Source organism: Nelumbo nucifera, chromosome 4 (assembly GCF_055504915.1).
Source record: "Nelumbo nucifera cultivar China Antique chromosome 4, China Antique-T2T, whole genome shotgun sequence".
Taxonomy (NCBI): Eukaryota; Viridiplantae; Streptophyta; class Magnoliopsida; order Proteales; family Nelumbonaceae; genus Nelumbo; species Nelumbo nucifera.
The window spans coordinates 89,156,028-89,182,255 of NC_142652.1; the positions used below are offsets into that span (position 1 = coordinate 89,156,028).

The 26,228-nt window shown below is 34.3% G+C and overlaps 1 protein-coding gene across 8 annotated transcripts; it reads left to right on the forward strand.

The window, feature by feature from the left end:
- Positions 1–95: 95 nt before the first annotated feature.
- On the forward strand, positions 96–15,122 carry NP3 (NPK1-related protein kinase 3). Of its 8 annotated transcripts, none has more exons than XM_010279656.3 (17): positions 96–569; positions 682–723; positions 975–1,040; positions 1,121–1,231; positions 1,321–1,401; positions 1,488–1,565; positions 1,680–1,762; positions 10,849–10,930; positions 11,039–11,139; positions 11,506–11,545; positions 12,265–12,324; positions 12,415–12,455; positions 12,542–12,752; positions 12,843–13,079; positions 13,224–13,552; positions 13,643–13,710; positions 14,635–15,122. In XM_010279656.3, the coding sequence occupies exons 1-17, from the start codon at positions 294–296 to the stop codon at positions 14,730–14,732; spliced, it is 2,004 nt and encodes a 667-aa protein (XP_010277958.1). In that variant the 5' UTR covers positions 96–293; the 3' UTR covers positions 14,733–15,122. The 8 variants fall into 8 exon arrangements, with proteins under 8 accessions (XP_010277958.1, XP_010277972.1, XP_010277967.1 ...); XM_010279670.3 differs by having other exon boundaries at positions 120–569; positions 13,649–13,710; XM_010279665.3 differs by having other exon boundaries at positions 120–569; positions 12,418–12,455.
- The last annotated feature ends 11,106 nt before the right edge of the window (positions 15,123–26,228 follow it).

The following is a 26,228-nucleotide window of genomic DNA, read 5'->3' on the forward strand; positions in this document are numbered from 1 at the left end:
TATCTCTCGAAAAATTGAATCGGTGGCAACTAGCAAACGGACGAGTGGTCTTGGTATTTGACCAAACCATCCCTAAGGAGGTACAAGTAATTTATCTCTTGTTTTTGAAAAAAGGATCCCCTGCCTTTTCCCTCCTTCAAATCTTTCTCTCTCTCGTCTCGTCTCGAAATGAAACCCAGAGAAAGAACCCTACTTTTGGTTTTATTTCTCTGATCAATACTCACTACAAACAGCAAGCACAGTCAGAGATAGACCCTAGATTGCTCCGAACAACGAAGCAAAGTACAAAAGTGATGCAAGACTTCTTAGGATCAGTTCGCCGATCACTCTTCTTTCGAGACTCAGATGGTGAAGGCGGACTCGGGAGTCTCAGTGAGAAGATCGCTTCTTGCATTCGGAAATCTAGGGTTGGGCTCCCCAGACCGTCTCCCCCTGCTTTGCCGCCGATCGTCAAAGAAACGGCGCCTCAGATCCGATGGCGGAAAGGAGAATTGATCGGCTGTGGGGCATTCGGTCGAGTGTATATGGGAATGAATCTCGATTCTGGAGAGCTTCTCGCGGTGAAGCAGGTTATGTTTAAATTTCTCTCTCTTTTTTTTTTTTTTAAATTTTTTTCTGTATTTGATTTACGGGTTTTTGGTTTGACTAGAACTTGGATTTTGATCTTGCTGCTTGTTTCAGGTTTTGGTCGCTGCGAACAATGCTACCAAGGATAAGGCGCAAGTGAGAATTAGTTTCCAGAGTTTGGTTTTTAAAATTATATTTTCTTTAATTATTTGAAGCTCTATTTTGCATTTTGTTTGTTGCTGTATGGATTTGTAAGTCTGTGGCTTGGGTTCTGTTAATTGTTGTTATTTGAACATATTGATGTATTCATTGTACTCAGTTATCTTAATTTTTTACTTGATTTCTAATTTTCAGTTCACAAATTTCATTTGTTTAAATTTGAGCTAAGTCTATGATTTGCCAAATAGGCTCATATTCGGGAGCTCGAGGAAGAAGTGAAGCTTCTTAAAAACCTCACTCATCCAAACATTGTTGTGAGTATTATCTTCTGTTGTTATAGAAGAAATGATGTCCTATTGTGTCTTGCCCAACTGCGTTCCTTGTTTTGTTCCAGAGATATTTGGGAACTGCTAGGGAGGAGGACACCTTAAATATTCTTCTGGAATTTGTTCCTGGGGGATCCATCTCATCACTTCTTGGGAAGTTTGGATCTTTTCCTGAGTCTGTGAGTCATTTTTCATACTTGAACTTCACATTTGGGTCTTTGGATCTTTCCCTGTGCACATGTTTGATCTCGTAATCATTACTGAACAGGTTATTAGAATGTACACAAAGCAACTGCTACTGGGGCTGGAGTATCTCCATAAGAATGGAATTATGCATAGAGACATCAAGGCACCTGTTTCTCGTCTTCTATATGTTATTTGGAAACACATGCACTTTTTTCAGAAGTGAATATAATGTGTTATACTCAATTTCAGGGGGCAAATATCCTTGTTGATAATAAAGGATGCATTAAGCTTGCTGATTTTGGAGCATCCAAGAAGGTTGTGGAGCTGGTATAAAAACTACGCCCTCTTTTTATTTGTAATCTTACTTATTGTTGATTCATTATATATACCATTTCTTCTCTTAAGTACTTCATGCTAATTGATTAGTATGGATTGCCATAGGCTACAATATCAGGTGCTAAGTCAATGAAGGGTACTCCATATTGGATGGCTCCAGAGGTCATTCTTCAGACTGGGCATAGCTTGTAAGACCATTACACCCTATGGTTGTATTATTTCGGTTTTTTTTTTGTGCTTATAATTCTGCATACTTTCTATCAAGTAACATGGTTCGAAAACAAACTGCTTTTTCCTGAAGGACCTGAACTGAGAACTTGATGAGGTTTCTCCTTTTTTTTTTTCCTTATTGGTAATTTTGAGTGAGTGGTTTAGGGCATTAGTGACTAGATTTTTGAAACTTTCAACAAGTATCCTTACTTCAAGACTGTGGTTTATTGTGCTGTTGAAGCTTTATATCAAACTTCCAGAAAATGTATGATGCAACTACCATGTTTGAATATTTGCCTGTTGAAATACATTGTCTTGTTTATTTGACATCATCATCACTATCATTGTTGTCATTGTCATCATTGTCTTTTCTATTTTATATTTAAGGGTTGCTTCACATATCTTCTCATGCCATTCAATTCTGCCAAGGGTCACTTCTACTGTCAAATGATAAGATGCTTTAGCAAGATATTGATATTAACTGACTGGTGTTTGTTTGGAATGTTTGTCAATGTTTTTTTCTGTTGACTGCTAATCTATATCAGCGTAAACTGCAAAGAGTCAGATTTCTCGGGAGGGTCAACTACTATCCTACTCAAACTTATACTCTAAGATAAATAACTTGTGTTTTTACAGTTAACCTGGATAATTGTAAATATTTTCAAATCATATATTCATTCGGAGTTATACAGTATGTCCTGCTATTATGTCTTTGTAATTGATAATGATGTACTTATTGTTCTATTATCATGTTACTGTATGAACCTATTCCTTTTGTTCTATATTCTCTTATGTATAGTTTTTTTTTATTTTTTATTTTCTTGTTAATTAAGAAAGTAAGAGTTGTAGTAGAATTCTTAAGTCAATGCGTGAAACAAGCATTTTGTATTATCTTTTGGGGTAGAACTTTTTATTCGTGAGAATTTCTAGATCAACCCTCAACGTACTGGATTTTGTTACTGTATCTGATTACAACTTGAGAGAAATCAATTTTTGAATAAATTTTGATCTATAATAGGATATTTATGTTTTAGTTATTGAAGTTACAATTAAAACCTTCAAAATGTTTATTTACAATAACTAAAACAAAATTATGAGGTGTAGATCAAGGGGAATTTTTTTTCTTGAGATGAAAGATAACCGATTTCATTAAACAAGAAAAAGGGTACATGAGAATACGTACAGAAAGGAGCTCACACAGATAAATCAAGGAGATTATCACCATCATCATCTGAGCCTTGACGTAACTATATGGGGTTGGCTACATAAATCCTGTTTCACCATTCCGTTCTGTTTAGTGCCATATCAATTATTAAATTTTGAACACTTAGATCATTTCCCACTACTTCAACCCATGTTGTTTCTGGTCTACTCCCAGCCCTTCTAGTCCCTTCAATTTACACTCCTAGGTTCTAAGTACAAGGTGAAAACCCCCACATTGACAACGTGATTCTCTAACAAATTGAGCTAATAAGCTTTTTGAAATGTTTCATTTCTTTGTAAATTCAGATTTACATATTCTGGTATGTAAAGTATATCTTTTGATTTTTTTTTCAAAAGTGGTGTCTCACTTCCTCCAGTTTCCAGGAACTCGTGCGTTAGTTCCACTTCTTGCTTTTAGTGCACTGTATTTAGGTTGTCAGTTCTACTGGATGTTCTTTCTGTGAATGTATTGGTATTGAAGCAATATGGTTTTTAGGGACAAATGCACTTAACTTTTAGTTTTGGGTTGGTAATGGTAATTAGAATCATTAGATTTATTAAAAAGATATGAAGACTGGAAGGGAAATGATGAGGGGATACAGTTAGTCCAGCCAATGTAAAGCAAATATCACAATTATATTATGCCAAAGCAGGCTTATAATGTAGTATACAGTTCTGTCAAGTTCCACCTTTAGCCATAGTTCAATGTATTTAAGATGTTGCCTAAACATTGACTAGTCTACCACCTAGGCATTTAGGAGCCCTGTCACCTTGGCATCCAACAAGGTGGGCAGTATAGATATAAACATCTTAGTTGAGGAAACCGGTTATAATGTCCTCTGTATATATTAACATGAATAAGGGGCCCATTTTGGGTCATTAGAGTGTGTGTAAAGCAAAAAATTTGGGCCTCTAAATTTTGGTGCCTGTGTATTTTACTTTGAAGTTTTTATCTAGGAGGTTATTACATATTCTTGTTATTTTTTGGAAGCCAGGTATAGATTGTCATTTGATCTTCCACATATTTAATTTATTGTTTCGTAGTTTATAATTAACATGTAATTCATAGTACGTATGTATGATTATATATTGTAAAATATGTATACATGTTTTTTATTTATTTTTAGCCTAGGCATCACCTAGTTTTTGCCCAAGCATTGACATGTTAATGTTGAAATGATATGATCCAAGGCTGGGCTAGTAGTAGTTTCAAGGAAAAGCTGAAACGGGATTGGTGTTTTGGTTTTATGCCTAATGCCTAAGGTTGGGTTTATGGGGCAAGGACATGTCTATGGAAAGTGGATGAGGGTTATCTTGGGCTATAGGGCTAAGAGTCTTTATTAGAGAGCTAAGTTATGGCTGAAATTTGTACAAGATGAATGGATTTTAGAGAGGGAAACAAAAAAATAAATAAACAACTTGAGATTGGTAGGTTAAATAGGGAGGTTGAACTTGGTGGGGTTTTGAGATGGTAAAGCACAAAAGGATGAGACTTCTTGCAATTGGGATTAAAAACTAGGACAATATTATGAAAATTGTAATTGTAGAGAAAGTTTAATTGAATTGAATCGTGAATTGTAAAATTATTTTTTCTTTTTACAAACTTGTCAGAAAATAAAAATAGATATACTAAAAAATCTAAATATATATATGAAAAAGTAATTTTTCCTACTTTTAATCCATATCTATCATATATGTGCCTAAAACAATAGGTTTGATTTAGTTGTTTGTTTCTTGTTTCTTGTATTTTAACTCCCTTTTAATCACCAAATTAGTGTAAATCCCAAGATTTTTCTGTAGTCTGCTAAATCAGGACTTGCTCATTGGCTTTCTTGAGTTTCTTCCATATAGAATGGGTCTTTAAAGGCCTAAAATAATCACTACCACTTGCCTTTCTGGGCCAAAATGTCAAGGTGTCACTTGGCCTTTTTGGGCCAAAATCTAGGGGAGGGTAGTTTTCCCAAAAACGGATGTTTTGTAAGAACTCCTTATCTAGTCAATTCACTAGCTGGGCTGTTTGTCGATCTCTGCAGCCAATTAAACATCACCCTCATAACTTCTGCAATCCCACTCACTGACTGTTGGTACTACCAAGGCCCCACACTGTCATTTTTTAAAACCTCCTAGTTTTCTTGAAGTTACCACCTCCCAACTAAACATCACCCCCGTAACAGAGCCATATTCCTTTTCTTGAAGTTACCAATCCTAAGACCTCCTAGTTTTTTACACCTAGTAACCACCTCCCAACTCACCCTATGATCTCTCTTTTCCTCTCCAGGCTCCCACAAAAAATTCCGTATTAATTTTTCCAAAAGATTGGAAACCTTTGAGAGTATCTTAAACACTAACAAATAGTAGATAGGTAGGTTAGCTAGGGTAGACCTAATAAGAGTGACTCTCCCACCTAGAGAAAGATTCCAGAAGCTTACATTCTTAGGATTGTCTTCTAAAGGGAGGCCCAAGTATGTCAAGGGCCAGTCCGAGATTGCACATCCTATTTCACCTGCATATTCCCTTAGGTCCCTTACATCCACATTCACTCCCACCACATAGCTCTTATCAAAGTTCACCTTGAGGTTAGAAATCTGTTCAAAGAGATGTATTGCCAACTTTAGATTCCGGATCCAATTAAAGGAACCTCCTCCCTTCCTATTCTCCACCCTCTTATCAGATTCCTCGAGTCTGATCTATGGATCAATCTCCCAAAAACATCAGCAATCAGGGTGAAAAGAAAAGGGGAAAGAGGATCTCCTTGTCTTAGGCCTCTCAACGCAGGAAAGAAGTCAACCACAGTGCCGTTTACCAGGATAGAGTAATGCCAAGTCCCGACACAGCCCCAAATCCACTTACACCATCTACCTCAAAAACCAAGCTCCTCAAAACCTCCAACAAGAAAGACCAATCAACCAAGTCATATGCCTTCTTCAAGTCCAATTTACAGACCACACCATTCTTCTTTGACTTCCTAAAACTCTCCAAGCTCTCATTTGCAATGAGAATTTGATCGGTGATCTGCCTTCCCTCCACAAAAGCACCTTGGTTGGGTGCAATAATAGAGGGAAGCACCTTTCCTTATCCTAAGAGACAACACTTTAGCAATAATTTTGTACAAGCTAGTAACCAAACTGATAGGTCTAAAATCCATTGGTTGAGAAGCCTTCTTCTTCTTTGGGACCAAAGCAATGAAAGTTGAGTTAAAACCCAGATTTATTATTCCCCTTCTATGGAACTCCTAAAAACTGATCTAAGATCATTCTCCAATATATCCCAACAATCCTGGTAAATGGCCATTGTGAAGCCATCTGGACCCAGAGCTTTTGTCCTATCCATTGAGAATACTGCTTCCTTTATCTCCTCCAGATCAAAACTTCTTTCTAACCACTCTCTCTTTTCCGCACTTAGAGTTGGCCAATCCAATCCCTCCAACCACACTCTCCCATTTAGAGGTCTTCTAAAAATAGATTTGAAGTGGTTAACTAGAGCCTCTGCAATTTCTACTTGGTTGGACAACATTGCTCCTTCAACTTCCAAATTAGAGATGAAATTCTTGTTTCTCTTCTCATTTTCCACTGAACGGAATTACCTAGTGTTTTTGTCTCCCTCCTTGAGACACTTACACATGGATTTCTGCCTCCAACTGATTTCCTCCTTAACCAGGATGTCCTCCATCTGCCTCCTCAGCACCCTTCTCAACTTCCTTTCTTCCTCTCCAAAGGAGCCTCTCTCTTCCTTCATGTCCAAATCCTTAATCTGCTCCATCAACACTTGTTTTTTCTTTTCTATTCTTCCAAACTCTAGCCTATTCCACTCCTTTAATTGTGATTTTAAGTATTGGAGTTTCTTGTGGAACCTCATTTCCTCCCATTCAATAGCTGGATTAGCTTGCTCCCACCACTCTCTGACCTTCTTAGTAAAACCCAGATGAGTCAACCACATATTTTCAAACCTGAATGGGGTAGGACCATCTACTCTCATTTCCTCCTTAACCAATACTATAGGCCAGTGGTATGAAGTAGGTCTTGGAAGAGCTCTAGAAGTTAGATTACCCCAATGTTCCTCCCAATCTGTTGAGAACAAAAATCTGTTCAACGTAGAGCAAATTGGCCTAGATTGAAGGTTGGACCAAGTGAAGTTATTATTTAGGAGAGGAATTTCTTTAAGTTCAAAGGAGTCCACAAATTGGTTGAACTTCCTCATACTTGTTGTCACTCTCTGTTTGGGGTTGTTAGTTTCCTCTGTAAATCTCACTACATTAAAATCCCCACCCACACACCAAGGACCTTCCCAAAGGCCTCTAATATCACTCAATTCTTCCCAAAGTTTCTCCCTCTGCCTATAGTCATTGGGGCCATACACGTTTGTTAGTACCCATTCATACCCATCATCCACCTGTCTGAACTTTAGGGAGAGATGATAGTTTTCATCTATCATCGCCCTAGGCCTGCCCTGCCCCATGTGATGACTTAAGTTGTCACGTGGACAAGCTAAAAGGCTACCCGTAATGAGAGGCTCACCTGCTGAACCAGTCATCTCAGACTTCCTTAAGGCCGGCTCAGACAGAGAGGTTTTAAAAGAGCTCGCTCGGGGCCTTACCCCTTCTAGCCACGTTAGCATAGGACGGGCCACCCGTTTTAAATAACCCACCTTCAAAAAAAATTGAATTAACAGCCTTGAAAGGAAAGCTTCGAGGATTGGGGCGCCCCTACAACTGTTCCCCTTCCTCCTTAGCCCGCCCACACGCACTAGGCTTACCCGCCATCCCCTAAAGGCCACGTGTACACCACCCTGTAGACTCTTTAGCTCCTTCAACCTTTGTTCGTCTTGTTAGAGTGACGCTTCATTTTCTGAGGCTAGCCAGACCTTATACCAGGCATCATCTTAGAGAACTTTGATGGCTCGAGGCAAGTTTTCCGGCAAGATCCCTGCAACCTTAAGTTCCACAGCTCGCAGGTTTCTTAAGTTAGCCTCCAACAGATCTCCACCCAACGCTTTGACAATTTTCTTTAGGATTTGTTCATTCCAAAGGTTGAAAGGAAGACCAAGAAGTTTGATCAAGAAGCTGCCAACTCTTGGTACGACTTCGTTGCAAACTGGAGTCTAGCTCTGAACCTGTATCAAACTTCCCTCTACACTGAATGTGCCGAGATTCAATTTCTTATCGCCTACATCTAATAGATCTTTCTTTTCAGCAAAGGTCAATAAAACAACATCTTCTAAGCCCAATCTTTCGGCCACTACTTCTGAGACCTTCGTCCAATTATCTTCCGCCCTATCTGCCAATAGAACCAACCTCTGCTCCCAGCTCCCTCTCCCTTCAATAGAAACTCGCCGAAGTTAGTCGAGATAGCCACCACAACTTCATTTCTTTGCTTAAAGCAAGGCACCTGAGCACAGGGAGAGGACGGATTACAATTCTTCAAACTCCTACCGGGAACTTCTTCCACTCTCCCTTTGACCTGCAATAGAAAAGCCTGAAGGTTAAAAGCGAAGGAAGCCCACTCTCTCCTCTTCTAGCCTTCCGGATTGCACAAAACTGCCAAAGTTCTGTAACCATTATAAACCACCCGTTTCCATTCCTCTTTAACACTGATTCGAATTTCTTCCTCCCACAAGTCAACGAGTTTCTCTGACCTTCTTCCCGTAAAGAAATAACAGTTCCATCCACAAAACCTTTCAACCACAAACACGCCTCCTCCGGAAGAAGAATCGTTGCCTTGCTCCCTTCTCTGATTTTCTGGTGAAACTTCCCCATTGTCCTTCTGAGCTCGAACAGGAAGTATTTGGCTTCAATGGTCAGCTCCAAATGCCGTTTCCCTGCCATCTTGAACTTTCTCTCCTCTCTCATCTCTGGCTTTACTCTTTTCTTGGTCTTCGAACCCTCTCCAAGGTTTCTTCAAATGCCATGTTCAATTTAGAAAGTCATAATAAGGATTACTAATTGGATTGACAAGAATAAGTGTGGTATACACTATTTAAACATTTCTTTTCCTCAACAAATGGAGATATGAACATGTATATCAGATGGACTTCCAGGGAAATGAAACCAAAGATGGTCTTCGTATAGATCAGGGATTTAGAGTGCCTCTTTGTATGGTGGAAGGCCTTTAAGTGAGTAATTTTTGTGATAGAAAGGGCTGTCTGTTCATAATACTCTGTATTCTTGCACATCCCATCATCTACTTAACCCACCACCACTTATGAGTCTCTTACCACAACATTTCTGTATTTAATAGATTCCCGAACTCTTAAACCCTGTAAGGTCAACATTGCTGATAATTCTGTGATTCCTCATGACAAATTGGCCCAGAGAATACGGCCAACAAAATTTCCCCTATCATTTCTGTATACTCTGATCGCTAAATCACCTGGGTTTCCCAAGCTGCATCATCAAAATTCAACTCGACACATCACAGTGGTGGGAATGACAACTCCAATATATTATTGTTTCTAACAAGGTTAAAGTATTGATACGATATGCCTGATATTGGTTTTGAAGGCCATTAATGCATGAGATATAGAGATGGGCTCATCCTCATCAGCCTATGTCTCAATTATCATGCTGAAAATATTAAAAAAAATGTGTTTCGACCAATTGACATGCATGGCACTCAATTTTTTGCTGTTGTGCATGCTGGCATTTTGAACCTTGGTAGCTATGGATTAGGCTACGGTCGTTTGCCATCCCCCCAAATTGTCGTCCTATCAAAATGGTGTGTTGGATAAAAATATTGTACTGTTCTTTGCGTATGGAATTTCATCAGCAACCAAAGATTAATGCATTGATATATAATTAGTAGGCACTCTTGGAACATAACTCCTTGATGGTATTTTTACATATGTACTTTTGATTAGATTAACCAACAAATAGAAATATTACTGGAATGCAAATGCTTGAGATGACTAATAGGTTACTAGTTATGGTCAAGGTTCAAAGTATCGGAAACGCAAGGTGTATCGGAAAGACAATTTTAAGAGACATATTGGGATACGTTGTGGATACGGACAAAAAATCAAGATATGCATACATATGGTAAAAAGTGCAAATAAATATTAAAAAATATATTACTAATTATATTTACAAATTTTATATGATTGTAAATAAGTTATTTCAATGTAATGGTTTATTTAAAGTGTGGCATATCGGGACACAATTAGTAATGATTGAAAAAATGATGGAATAACTAAAATGTAAAAAAACTAAAAAACTGAAATGTGAACGTCAATTTTAAAAAGCCAATATAATTAATCTTAATATTTATTAGTATATAAATTTTAATAATTAATTCTAGCATTTATTAATAAAAACTTGTCACTCATTAAGAAAAGTGAAACTTTACTTAAAATTAAAAATACATATAATCATAGCAAACAAATATGTGTGGCTCATTGGCGAACTTGTGATTGTTAAAACTTAATGACAGATTCGGTATTAAATATGGATTAACGATACACATCCGAACGGTATAAGACTATTGCGGCCCGTATCGGGCTGTATCGGACTGTTTTGGGCCCGTATCAGCCGATATAGATCCAATACAGCCTGATACGGGCTTGTATCGTTCGATACGTACGAAAAGAAACAGAACGAATGATTTATACATGTTCCACGTATCAGATTCTTGCCGGAACGATACGTATCGGCCGATACGGACCAATACATTGCGATATTTTGAACCTTGGTTATGTTTGTTGCTAGAGAAATATTTTGTACCAGGAATGATTTTTGGTGATTATACTTTGACGTCCAGATGTATCTGTATTTCTCAGTTTCCATTTTTTTTTTACTTTTCTCTCTCTCTGATCTGCTGTCTCATGCTCCTATTTATAATTGCTCTGATTATTTTCCAAATAAACATTCTAGCTCGGCTGATATATGGAGTGTTGGATGCACTGTTATTGAAATGGCAACTGGAAAACCTCCTTGGAGCCAGCAGTACCAGGAGGTACATGACCACTTTCTGTTATCAATGCTCTCTCTCCCTTTCTATGAATCTTTTGAATTTCTCAATGGTTCTTCTATTCAATTCTAACTTAATTAGTGTTTCTTCCAGGTTGCTGCTCTCTTCCACATTGGTACAACAAAATCTCATCCACCCATACCTGAGCATCTCTCACCAGAGGCAAAGGACTTTCTGTTGAAATGTTTGCAGAAGTATGCGCATGATTTCCTTTTTCTTGTTTCTTTCTTCTTTTGGCCTAGAAATATTCCATGGTTGCATTAGACGGTTTGGGCTTTGGCATGAATCTGCTAATGGTCTTGAGTTCATTTTATAATATTTATTTTTAGATAATTTTTATTTGTAATCTGCAAACAACAAGGTTGCAGACTTGCAGTTATGAGCTTTACCTTCTGCAATTCCAACACTTTCAGAATTTCTGTTGAACATCCGTATTTATATTTCTCTTTTAATTCTAGTTGCAGAGGTCAACCACAGATTTATTGTTGTTTTTTTAGTCGATTGTATTTGTTTCTTTTCTGATATACCCATTAATGTAAGCCTACTTAATATGATGGCAGGGAACCAAACTTGAGGCCATCTACATCTGAATTGCTTCAGGTAAGGAATATTTTCCTCCCCCCTTATTTTAGAAATAGCACAAAGCCCCTTATTTTAGAACCAAACTTGAGGCCATCTACATCTATTTTGGAATTAAAAAAAGAAATAGAAGAAATGACAGTGGGAAATCTCACCTCTAAATTCTATTTGTATATTCATTCTTTTATCACAATTAATAAAAATTTTCATGTTGTCCATAAAAAATTTCACCCCTACAAACTCCCACTGTGAACATGTCCGTTCAACTATTCTAGTTTTTCTCAATCTCTAAGCTATGCAGTAAAAAAGTGAGGCCTATTTTTTTTCTTCTACAAACTCTTTCAATTGACCTACTTTTACTAAGTATCTCTTTTTAATTAGAAAAAACAAACATGAGAAAGTGAATGATATACATACATGCATGGATACATAAGTATGAGAGAGAGAATGCAAAAATCCCTAGCAATGAAGGCAAAAAGAAAATAAAAACAAATTAAAAAGGAAAATAAAAAATTCTAGAAAAAAATTCTATTTTGGTGGTAATATTAGTGGGTAATGGCAAGAGTGCAATTCAATTACTCTTGTCATTAATTTGAAATCAAATGGCATGTAGCAGGCTTCTATGTAGACCAAAAGAGAGTAAGCACTTAAAAAGAGATTCACAAACCTGTGCATCACATGGGTTACTGCTAGTGTGTTCTACAGATGGCTAATCTTGTGCATGTTCTGCCCACACGCAGCATCCATTTGTTACTGGTGAACATCATGAAGCTCATACAATATTTCGAACTTCTGTAATGGTCAGTACTTGCCACTAAAATTTTTATTATATATGGGTGCTAGGCTTTTTCAATACAAGTTTTCTTCTGATTTCTGTAATTTTATGATAGCAGGAAAATTCTCCTGCCAGTGGATCAAATCTGAAAAACTCGTAAGTGTTATTGTTTGATAGTGTGTGTACTTCTCAGAATTGGAAATCATCGGCAATGTTGATGACAGTGGTTCTTGATCACGCAGTATTAGCCCTTCTATCAGACCTAGGACAACTTGCAGTAGTCTGAGGGATGATGACATGTGTCAGATAGATGAAAAGTTCACAGAAAGTGGACCTGTCTGGGGAATGGGCTCTGGTGATGATGACATGTGTCAGATAGATGATGGAGATGATTTTCTCATGGCTGGATCAGTAAAATTTAATTCAGGTTTAGTGACAGATGACTTTAATAAGGTATCAGCCATTTCATTTTTATTTCTATTTCCTTTTACGGGAAAACAGAAATTGAGTGACTAATAGTGGTTGGTCTGTCTTCGTAATTAGAGCTTTAACCCTATGTGCGAGCCAACTGATAATTGGACATGCAAGTTTGGTGAAAGCCCAGAACCGGAACAAAGTGAAATGAAGCTGGGTTCTGGGAATCTAGTTAGTGGAACTGCAAGCAGCCCTAGAGCGTCTCAAAAGGATGAGAATGACTTCACGTTTCCATGTGGGCCATCAGTGTATGAAGATGATGATGAAGTTACTGAGTCTAAAATTAGAGCATTCTTGGATGAGAAGGTATAGTTGTCTCTGACTCTCCATAAGATAAGCTGGCCAATTTTTGCTTTTTGTAATTTGTGTTTACGTGTGCCAGTCACTATAAATATTCTGATTTTAGCACGAAATGTGTTGCATCATCTTAAGCTCTTTTCTTACTGTCAGGCTCTAGATCTGAAGAAGCTGCAAACAGAGTTAGAACATAACACCTGGAATGACTCTTGTCCTCCGTTCGGTGCTGGTAATGTACATGATGAAAATGTTCCAAATCATCCAGTGTTGCCTCCTAAAATTAGGTCACCATGCCGGGTTCCAAGTGGATCACAATCCCCAGTAGCTGATGCTACAAATACTGCAAGTCCTGGGAGTTCTGGCAGACGTGTTTCAAATATTGGTGGTGTGAAGGATCAAAGTTTACGGGAAATTCCATCGCCTCAGCTTAATGAATTGAAAGGTCTCATTTTTGATGCTCAGCAAGAACCAACAAGTATAAGGTCTGTAAAACGTTTTTACTTGTTTTAGCATAGGTAGGCTGTCTTAATTGCTTTGTCCCTTTGGAACACTGAAAAATGTCTTCCTTGAAGTGTCAGTTGTTCAGAGAGACAAAGGAAGTGGAAAGAAGAGCTAGACCAAGAGCTTGAAAGAAAACGGGGTAATCTCTATATCATCTTTGTTTGATTCCAAATTCCATAAATTGAATGTACATTTACAACAATGTGAAATAAGCAAACCAAAAATCATGTCACAGAAAATGCACATCTGGGAAGGGGTAGGTGCAACTGGAATGGGTCATTTGGGTACATTGATGGATGTAGTCAAAGCATTGATTATTCATTGACTATTCAACCAGATAGACCTCCATTGATCAGACATTTGGGATCCTTGCAGGCCAGTCAACTGATTGGACATTTAGGACTCCTATAGGCTTGTCAACTGACTGAGATTTCAGTATATTGGCACATGAAAAAATATTTTTATTTGCACTTGCAATGTTCGTACCCTTTATTTTATGCTTTATTGGATGCTTGTACATCTTTGAATTTAGTACGTTTTTTTTGTGGTCAACTAATCATCACCTAGGGATTGATAATCTAATGCTTGAACTAGCAGTGGCAAAAATGAAGTGTAACCATGGCAGCACCTTGATCAGTCTGTGCTTGACCTGAACTTTGAACTTGGTATGTTAAAGGGTTTTTAGTGGAATGATAGGTTGAGTGGCCAAAGCGGTTCTGGTTCCGGGTTGGGTTTTTAAAACATTGGATAAGGCAGAGTATTAGCTTAAGCATTCGAATGCATTGAACTCTTAGAAAACCTGTATGTCTTGAAGTGGATTGCTTTCTCTCTCTCTCTCTCTCTTTCTGAAGTTTTTTACTAATGTAAGGGCCTTTCTGCCTGCCATGTCCAAGATACAAGGGCCAACTAATTGCCTTACGGTGTTTCAACTAAAGGTTGTATCGATGGAATTTGTGTTTTCATGATTACCAATGTTTCTTGCACCAAGATGTGACGATTGGTCATCCACTTCAACAATGTCTCATCTTTGGAAGTATTGACCATCTCACAACTGCCTCTGCAGAAATGATGCGCCAAGCAGGTGTTGGTGGGAAGACATCATCTCCAAAAGATCGAGTTCTACATAGGCAAAGATCGAGGTTTGCTTCCCCAAGCAAATAAATGTATGTATTTGTATCTACGACTTCGTTACAGAGAAGTTTGTTTTCCTACGAGAGAATTAATGTATGTAGTTCTATTTTTGGTGATATGGTCTAATAATAAAAATGACAGTTGAGCCATTCTCTATATGAATATCACCAGGGAAGGCAACCGCACACCCCACTGTGTTTAGTTTCTTGTGGAATAGCCTGAGAAGCCAATTAATACCCTTGTATGCTTTTTTTTTTTTAAGCTTGTATGTTATTCAGATATCCTCTTTTTTTTATGGATAGTATGTTATTGAGATATCAAACACGTTAAATGTCGTAGTTGAAGTAACGTGTTTGATTATCTGGGTCCGGTATATGTATAAACTATGCTGTTGAATATAGATGAGTTTACTTCGCAGAAGTGGTTCAATGGTACTATGGTTCTACGACTCATTCCAGAAAGAAAACAAGTGTCTTTACTACATATGTTGCTTCTCTAATTTTTTTTTTCTCCAAGTGGAGCTTAAACATGATTATGTTGACCAGCAAAAAAGCATGATTATAGTCAAAACTATGTTCTTATGAGTCAACTCTTTTCAAAGATAACAAAAAATTAAGGTAAAATAAGAAAATTAATCTCTTAAATTGACATTATCTAATATCTATTATACCCGAAAGGTAATTGACACCAGAAGAAATGTAACCAATCAAACCTCCCCCAAAATTCTGACAAGTAACAGGTAACAGCTGATTGGTTATTACATTATTTGTATTGGTTTTGTAGTAATATATACATAATGTAATGTAACAGCTGATTGGTTACTACATTATCGGCCGATACATATTGTTCCGGGACTCCTCTGATATGCCCCTACAGTGGGTGTATAGGAGGTCTGATCGGTTCAGGGGGAAGAGAAGACCTAAAACAGAACCGGTTGCAAAAAAAAAAAAAAAAAAAAAAAGGCCTGAGACACTATCATTTTGCCCGCCCATATCGTCGTTGATACTTTGAACCTTGCTTTTACCAACTGCTAACACATCATACAACTATTAGAATTGATGTTTCTTTGTCTTTAATTATACCTAGTTCGTCATTTGGGCCCCTTTGAATACTCTTATAGTACCCGACAATTTCAACATTGTCATCCGAGCCTTAGAATACTTTGACTAATTGTAAACACATCACACAACTAAAGAGTATTCCAATGTATTTCTTAAAATTCCTTTTTCATACTCATGCTACAGACATTTTTCTTTGTGCAATCAAATATTATTTGTTAACAAAGTCAACGGGATGTAAAATTTTTATTACAAAAGTTTGCATTTAAATGAGATCAAAAGTTTGCATTCAAAAAACAGATACAAATTTTTGCACTCAAATTGTTCAATGTGAAAAAAGGTGGGCTCCGGTCTCATGATTTGTGTTTGTTCCTATCACAACTAAGAATCATTTGACAACAATACAAAATTATTATTACAAAACTAAATCAACTTTGCGTTTTTATGAATCAGATATTTGTATTTGTATTATTTCCAAATGGAGCTTAATGTGTTTCTTAATTTAAAGGGCTTTAATTAATCAAAACCCACCCGTGAATTGTAATAAATATCACATGATTGGTAAACACATTTATAATATTGGTTAATTGGTTACAAGTGCGAGCATCATTAGAGGTGTAATGTGAACCGTGCCAATCCAACACTATTGTACTGAGCCATGTTGGCACGCCCTGTGCATGTGGGGCTCAGCATTAGCCTGGGCTCGTTGCAGGCCTTGAGTTCACATCAGCCCCCCACAAGGAGGCACCCGACAACGTCCTACAACACATCCCAGCTGTGTATTGGAAATAAAATTTAAAATATTGATATGCTCGATATACTGGTAGGGGCGTATTGGGCATTTCGATACTTATTTTTTTACTTTTTTTTATTTTTTATTTTTTTCAAAACTAGTTCAGGGGAGCCGGTTTAGGACCCTTCCATCCCCCGAACCGGTCAGACCCCCGATACACCCACTGTAAGGGCGTATTGAAAGGGTACCGGAATGATACGTATCGGCCGATACATATCGATACTTTGAACCTTGATTGGGAACATCTCCCAATGATAGTACATGAAACGATGAACCATCATTGGGATATGTTCCCAATACATCACTGAAATGTATCGTGGGACGTTGTGGGGCTCCTTGTGGGGGCTTGATGTGAACTCATAGGCCTTGGCCCAACTATTATTATTTCATTTTTGGATTTTCTTTATGTATTTTTTTGTTTTCATTACAAAAAAATAAAAAACTCAAATTTTTAAAAATAGTTAAAAATTGAAGGAAAAAAATGACAATCAGTGACTGCAACAACAATTTGAAAAAAACCTCATTTTAAAATTTTATTACATGTGAATAATCAGTTCATACAATCTATCTATCTCTCTCTTTCCCCCACACATTCCAACAACCTAAATAATCTAATATCCTAAAATTTCTCCTAAACAAACTCCCCCACTATCCCCAACTTTCTCCCAAGTTATCTCTAATTTAGTAGAGAGTTTCTCTCCTAAATTATCTCTAATTCTTATTTATCTTCTCCCCCACTTTTTATCTACATCTATATAAAGAAAGTTTGAATTAAAAAATTATTTAAATATTCTAACAAAATTATACAATAATTTTAAAATATTTATTTAAAAAAAAATAATTATAATCGATTTAATAATATTCATAGTATTAATAGTTATATATTTTTACAAACAATATAAATTATGGCTTTCTAGATTATTCAATCTAAATGTTATTCAAATAATAAAAATCTAACGTTAAAAATGAAATATTACTTAAATGTTTCAATAACTAAATATATTAAATAACAAAATATGAAGATTAATATTTTAAATCACTTAAATAATATATTTTAAATAGTTACTAAATAACTTTCGATTATAATAAATAAATTAATATTTAGTGATTAAATAATGAAATATTTAACATAACTAGTTTTTAAATAGTTAAAATAACAAAATTATGTATTAATATTACTATAATTTATGGATTATTAAATTCAACAAGTAATTATTATTTTAAAATTTAAACAATGATATTTTTTCAATAAATAAATAATATTGTAAATAATTAATTCATTTATACCAATTAATAATTCTAGAAAATAACTTTCAAAAAAATACTATTTATTAATAATAATTATAAAAAACTAGCCTTTACTTATTATATATATCTATACTAAAATTATTATTTATTGTATTTTAGTAATTATTTGTTTTTTTTGTGATAGATTTATTTTCAATAATTATGTATAAATCAATTTTTATTTTATTATTTAATAGAAAATATTCAGTAATTATTGGAGTTTAAAATACTATTATTTAGATTTTTAAATTTAAATTATTGTATTTTCACTATAATTTTTTAATAATTATTTGATATTAAACTATTGTTCACGGGTTGGTTCGGTTTTGTTGTAGGTTGGTTGGTGGGTTGTCACTTAGGTTATATCGGTTTGGGTCAATTTTCAGTTTGGTCAGCCAGTTCCAAAATTTAAACTTAAAAAATTAAATTTAAAAATTAAGTTTAAATTTTGAGAAATTACAATGACATTATTTAAAAAATAAATTTATGATATAAACTATTTTAGCCTAAGAAATATTGGAATTTTCCCACTTTCCTGTATTAAAGAAATATTAATATATATCTATGGTTGAGTCATTTGATTTTAGTTATACAAATGGCTAAAGCGAAACTGATCCAACCAAGTTAGGTTGAGAAATTGTTGAACCAAAGCTAAATGGAAATACTAGAAATTGGGTTGATTAGTTTCATTAGTTTGATTCAGAATGTCAATGGGGTGGGGCAGGGACAAGGAGCTTCTCTCTATCCACGTCCCCATCCCCATCCCCGCTAATGGGGACAAAGTTATCCCCATCTTTGTCTCCACGGGGATCCCCATTCCCCGTGATTCTTTATAATGTCAACCATTATGTTTTTGATTTTTATTTTATTTAAAAAATAAAATAAAATTTAGAGTCCTAACAGAAAAGATTCAACCATATTTTTAAAAATATTGACATATAGACGTATGCCAATATACATATATAAACGTATATGTATATATATATATATATTAGCGGGGATCAAGGTCCACATGGGGTAGGGAATGCTGTCACCGTGGTGATGAAAGTTTCCTCATCTCCATCCCCACAAGGGGAAATCATTCCCATCCCTGCCCCATTCGGGGCAAATCCCCACGGGTATTGGGGAAATGGGAAAAATTGCCATCTCTAATTTTGATAAACAACCCTATCTAAAATTAATTATTGTTATTTTTTGTATTGTAAAAAAATTATTAAATGTATTATATAAAATATAGATGATTATTAATTCTTATACAAAATAATTGTATACTCTTACATGCTTTTATTGTTTATCTTTAACTTAACAAATCTCGTGCATTGCACGGGTCCCCACTAGTAAATATTTATAATGGGATTGAAAAAAGTTACAATAACTTACAAGGTACAAATAAAATTTAAAATATTAACATTTATGATAACCTAAAAGATTTTCTTCAAGACTTCAACTTCAAGTGCCACTTTCCTTTTCTTTTGGTGATATATATTATATGATGTGCTATGTCCTCTCCTTTATCTTGTAATCTATTTTTTGCAAAAACCAATCTTTCATACAAATACACATCTCCAATATTTCATTTGTAAATCAACTTCTCCTCTTATCTAGCTTCCTATATCTTACACTAAAACAAGATTTGAATGTTATTGTAGACATTGGTGGGGTTAGTAGATCATGTGCCATAGCGACAAACACAAGATCATTATTTTCTTGTGCTTTCCATCAGGATAAAATATCAAATTTTCTATTTCTCAAATGTAAGGAAACTTAAAAAATTATTTTGCAAATAAAAATTAAGTTTATTGAAAGATGAATTTGACATATAGGAAGATGAGGAAACAATGCCTTTACTTATTAAGCACCACACTTTAGCACTGCTTCATCTGGTACTAACTAGGTGGCACTAAACCAGTTTTATTTATTTATTTATACTTTTATATTCATATAAATTATACATATTAACTAGTGTTTTTTAATTTCTTTTTTGTCTACCTATATTTGTTTGCATATTTTGATTATATAAATTAAGTATTATATTTACAATTTCTAATTTTATCATAGAATCTAATATCGCAGCTAAACAATATAAAGGAGAGATATATTTACAATATTTTTTAAATTTAATATTCATTTGCTCAACAATATTTTCAAAATATTGTTTATTTCTATGTTTTGAAAAACAATCACTAATCATAAATAATTGATTAAGTAAAATAGAGGAAGTTGGATAATAAATACTAGAAAACACGTTTGTAGAATCATTAAATATTTGTAAAAATTTTTTATACAACTTTCCATCTCCGAATCAAAATCAGTTATCATAATCTTTGACAATTTTTGATTATAAAAGTTTGATATTACTTCTTTTATGGTATACTACCTTCTAATATAAGTGGAATTTCACCTACGTTGGACATCTAATATAAATATTTTTTATATTTTATCCTATATTGATGGCATAAATTTTTAAAATCTTATTTTCTTGCACTTGAAGATCTAATATGTAAAACAAAATTTCTAATTTTTGAAACATGTTCTAAATACTACTATCTTGTACACATAAATTTAAAATATGACAAAGACATCTAATGTGAAATCACCTTTCTTCTTAAATAGGTTTTAGTTGAGATTTTAAAACACCTATAGCTAAACCATTATTAATAACATTATCAAAAGTACATGAAAAATTTTATCTTCTATACCATATTATGTATAGTACTTAATACTAGTTGCAATACATGGGCCGATATGTGACCTTTCTAATCTTGTAGAACTCATAATTCTTTTATGTAAAATCCAATTTTTATTAGTAAAATGAACATTTACAAAAATAAATAATACTACGTTTAGAAAACCAAGCATCTGAAGTAAGAGAAATTTTAGAAAAATAGATTTTTCAACGTAGAAATTGAATTTTGTTTATATGCTTCAAAATTTTTTAAAACATCTAATCTAGTTGTATTTTTAGAAAATTTTTATACGATGGATTAAGTGCTGTTTTGTACAAAATTTTCAAATTTAGACTATTTAGTATCTTTAGCTTATAAAAATGCTTGTTCAACACGTACTTGTATCTAGTTAATGGTTGTTTCATTTTTTATTGTGAATAATGAAAATAGGAAAATGAACCAGATCCAATCCCAATTTAGGTTTGGGTTGGTTAATTTTCAATTTTATTAATTTGTCTTGATACATGTCTTCTCAAATGATTAGTGCCACCACTACTTTGATAACTAAAATCATTTTTATGTTTACTGCAAACTATTCTCATGCCTTTTCCCTTTATATCATTGATCATAAAATATTCCTAAACCCAGCTGTTTTTACCTTTTTTGTGCCTTAGAATTATTATGGCTAGCATTGGATTGGGCTTGTTCTGTAGGGGTAGCACTAGTTCCAACATTGGTAGTGCTATTGTACTATGAGTGAGATTCATCAAAATAAGCTAAATGAAAAGGAGTCTTGAGAGGAAACAACCATTTTAATAAATATTAAAAATCTAAAATTTATACAAAATCCAAGTAAGCCGATAATTGTATTTTGGTCATTGAAGTCTGATATGTTGATTCAATATCTCAACTTGAATGTGAATTTTTTTTTAAGTATCTTAAATTGCCAACTTCAACTTGAAACACTTTATTAAGCCTTCTTTTTGTTGAAATTAAAAAAATAAAAAAAATTGTGAGTATGGCTACACGAGAGTAGGATAGAATGAGAATGGTATATTGTATTTAATTGAATGATTGTTGTGATGAAAATGGTTAACTGTTTGGGTATTTATAGGGGTAAAAATAATTGAATTGACCAAAATCATAATAGCTCCCGTCTGCACATTGGGGACATCTCCCATATTTGTGTGTTGTTATTCATGGGGAGATATTCCCAAAATGGTGGGATGTGCTATGAGGGTGGTGTGTGGAGCGCTCTGCGAGGAGTGAATCCAAATTCAACATTTAAGGTTCAAATTATCGATATTATGATGCTCTAAGAATAAGTTTGGTGAGTTTTACCTATTTTAAGGGTTTGTTTGGCTTGCGATCAAGATCAAAATCAGAATCGGAATCCCATGAATTGAAACTGGAATAGCCTGTTCTTGATCCCATCTTGCTTCAGACTGGAATCAGAATCGGATTCCAATTGTTGTTTGGTTCGACGAGAAGTTGGATTCCAATTGTTGTTTGCTAAAATCATTGGCAACTTGTTAACAAGTAAAAATATAAAAAAAAAAAAAAATGAAAAGAATAGCACATAGTAAAACAAAAACCATAAAAAAGAAAGTCATAATCCACCATATATCTAACTATACCTTTCTAATCCTAGTCCAACAAAAAAACAATAGGACAAAATGATTTTAGCAAAACCAGTACCAAACAAATGATTTTATTGAAACAAGCAAAATGATTTTTTGAAGTACTATTGGAATATCATTCCTGATATTCATTGGTAGTTGGATATTCGGTTGGTTAAATAGCTAAATAGCTATGAAATAAAAAAAAGAGTAAGGATGCTGTCAAGCATACTTTTTTTGAGCTATAGCAGGTTCTTACTTCTTGCGGGGGTGGATTTGCAAAATAGAGAATTAGTGTACTCAAATAAAAAATGAAGAAGAAGAAGAAGAAGAAGGGAAGAAAAAGGACATATTTGCTCTATTCCACTAGGTAGAGATTAGAAAGAAGAGGGGAAGAAGGAAGAAAAGAGAGGAGAGGAAAAATACGGGTCTGCTAATACCAATTGTTGGCGGTAGCATCAGTGGCGGCGATGATAGACGGGAGGAAGAGGGAGAAAAGGAAGAAGAGACAGGAAAGAACGACTGACAAGTGACTGGTTTTACCTTGTTGGAGATGGTGGTCATCAGCGACTATCTTGGATGAATCCATGAAGGTTTGATGACTTGAGGTCAAGTAGGGCACTAGAACAAGTGGGATTTTATTTTTTGGGAAAAGTACGGAAATACACGATGCAGAATTCTGAATTCCAGCCCCCCCTACAATTAGCCCTCTCCCCCCTATAAACCACATCCTGCCCGTGAATTTGGCATCAATTCACGGTCATGATGCATTCCCCCTGTACTTTGGGCTTAGTAAACTCTGATCAGGGCTGATTGGTACTTCTCTCTTTTTTTTTATCAAAAAATATAAAAAAATAGGGAGTTTGGAGTGAGAATCATATTCCCAGGGTGCCGGAATGACCATTCCTACAGTTCCGACCAACCGAACAGTTAGAATTGGAATGATGCCTATTGCTATAAGCCAAACAGACCCTAAATGTTATTAATAGGTGATCTGATATCCCCATACAGATTGACATATCGAATAAATAAACAAAAAATGTGTTTTGATCAAACAAAATGAGTTCCCCCACAACACATCTCAACCTTCTATTGAGAACATCTCCCGATGATGTCTCATCATTTCCATACTTGTCATTGAAAGATGTTCCCTATACAAGGTCGGAATGTGTTGTGGGGCATTGTGGGGCGCAGATCTGAACTCAAATGAAATCTTTGATAGGAGGTGACTTTTGCGTACCGAGAGCATGGATATTTGTAACCTTGGTAGTATCTAAATCAAAACAATAAATTTGTCCGTATTTAATTGTTTTTAATTTCTTTTGATAGATGTTGATATCAGGGTTTAAAATATTGATACGCCCGGTATGCCCATATCGGGCGAATCAATACTCATTTTTATTGCTGTTTTTTTTTTTAATTTTTTCACAATCAGTTTAGGGGGGCCGGTTTAAGGCTCCTCCACCCCCTGAACAGGTCAGACCCCCGATACACCCACTGTAGGGGCGTATCAGAAGGGTCCTGGAGTGATACGTATCGGCCAATATGGACTGATACGTAATGATCTTTTGAACCTTGATTGATATATAAAACATGATGAGAAAGTTCTTGTAGTGTGCCTTTTTGAGTTTTTTTTTCTGGGATGGGAATTATTGTACAACGAGCAACATAATCGAATCAATAGTGGAATAGTGACCATGCTTAGTGATCCAATGTCAATAGACACGAGTATGATGATTTATCACTTTGAGTTATAATAACGGTTATTGTTGTTGTTAAAAGTTTTTGATGACTATTTATATAGGTCAATGAATGGTTATTCAATAGTTAACCAATTTTTGTTGACAGTTGCCATAGTTTGTCTTAATAGTTTGTATTGTTGACGAAAATTTAATTACATTAGGGTGGATTTGAGTTGAGTCGAATATTTGGCTATTCGTGTTAGGCTCATCGAAATAGTGTTAATCTTTGAGTTCAAACTTGATTCGAGTTAGAGATTTGAGTTTGAATTCGATTCGGCTCAAAAGATTACAAGTTCAAGCTTGGCTTGGCTCGAGCTCGACTGTAAGCCAAGCTTCCTATAAAAAATAAAAATTATACATATAAAAATGATTTTTTATTTTACATACAAAAATTATTTATTATTATACATACAAAAATAAAATTATTATATATAGTATTTATTATTATACATATAAAAAATAAAAATATACATATAAAATTATTTATTATTATATATAAAATATAAAAATATTATATATATGTATGCACGCATTGCTCTCGATTAGGCTTGCGAGCTTGATGAAATGAGCTTTATTGGGCTTGAGCCCAGCTTGATTTGCAAACGAGCCTATATATTGGGCTTGAACTTGGCTTGAAGTTCGGTTAAACCAAGTCGAATCGAGCTTTTCACGAGCAGAGCTCAAATAGCTTGTGAAAAACTCGATTCATTTCCACCCCTAATTGGTAGTCAAACTTGTTAGATCTATGTATTTTTTTTTTCAAAAAAATTTGAAAAAAATCTAAAAGTTATAGAAAAAATTTATATGCTTTAAGTGATTTTCATTGCATGATAGAACCAAAAGATGGTTCTACCAATGATCTTTTAAAATCATTGATCTAACAATAGTAATTTATGTCAAAATTGAAATGTTTTGTTGGTTTTTTAGGGAAAATATAAAAATAAAAAACTGTTTTATATATCCTAAATGATTTGCTTGGTAAAGAAGAACTATAAGATGTATCAATAATCTATCAAATTCATTGGTCAAAGAAGTGAAACAACACAATAATTCAATGTGCAATTAATTTTTAGTAGATTTAAAGCTAAAACATTCTTTGATATTTTATTAATAAAATTATTGTGTGATATTTACATGTTCTAAACTCTTGTTATTATTGATTATGATGTATTTATTTATATAAACTATTAAAGAGTGCATTTCCTAGATTTAATGCTATTGATGTATTTGTGGGATTTGTAAGAATTTTCCCAGCGTACCATATATCCAATTGTATCCATATCTTTCCACCGTATTCATGTGTATCTAAAGTGTTTGTATAAAAGCTTAGTGATATGACACAAGATACTGATATTGTTGAACCTTATTGGGCCAGATTTAGATTGGGCTCAACTACATCCAATCCTAACCCAATTACCAAGGCAATAAATCCAAGTCCAATAATTTGAAATCCGATGTAAGACTCATTGTATTTGGATCTAATCCGGTTCTGCCTTGTTATGCTGAAAAAATAAATAGTTTGAAAATTATTTATATTTCAACTTATACATATATGAGTAATTTATATAAGGTAAATTATTAAACATTTATAACTTTTGCATTATTTACATAATGTTTATATATACATAGCTATATTTTGTATATAATTTTAATTAGATCAGATGGGATTTGGTCTGATCATTAATTGGATACAAGCTGCATAATCTATACTACTATTAAAAGTGTGAATGAAAGTATAGAACTTTGAATTGACTAAAATACCTTAATTGTTGAGTTTGGTCCCTCTTCAATTGTAAGGATAGAAATATAATTTGAATAACTACTTTTCTCCTTTAAATCACTCTCATTAAGTCTTATATTTCGGGTATTAACTCATATTCTTTCATTAAATCCTATATTAATTAACCATAAAGTGTGACAAAAGAATAATTGTTTTTATTGATGATAAAAATAAAATACAAATTTAAATTTAAAACCAACCAAAAAATGGAGTTGTTTTCTTGTTTAGTGGTAAGTCAACAATTCTACCTTTTAGGCCAAAATGTGTCAACCCTTAATGTCATAATTAAATAATAATAAGAATTTAAAAGGTGAAAACACACAAAGTATAAAAAATATAAAAAAATTATAGAAAACATTTGGGTACATCTCTAATATCGTATATTCATCATATTAGACAAAAATAACTGTAACAAATAAAAATAATTTTTATAGACTTAGAAATATAAAAAAATGGTAAAAAATTTTGGAAACATATTATTTGTTATCATTATCTTCATCAAAGATTGCCACATGCAAAGCATGTACATATTTACTAGTCCAATAATATGTAGCAGATCTACAATTGCCTTTGGCTTTTTA

Coding starts and splice junctions, on each gene's coding strand:
- NP3 (XM_010279656.3), top strand. CDS start 294: ATGCAAGACTTCTTAGGATCAGTTCGCCGATCACTCTTCTTTCGAGAC. Junction 12,325..12,414: donor TATTTCGAACTTCTGTAATG/GTCAGTACTTGC, acceptor ATTTTATGATAG/CAGGAAAATTCTCCTGCCAG. Junction 13,080..13,223: donor GAGCATTCTTGGATGAGAAG/GTATAGTTGTCT, acceptor TCTTACTGTCAG/GCTCTAGATCTGAAGAAGCT.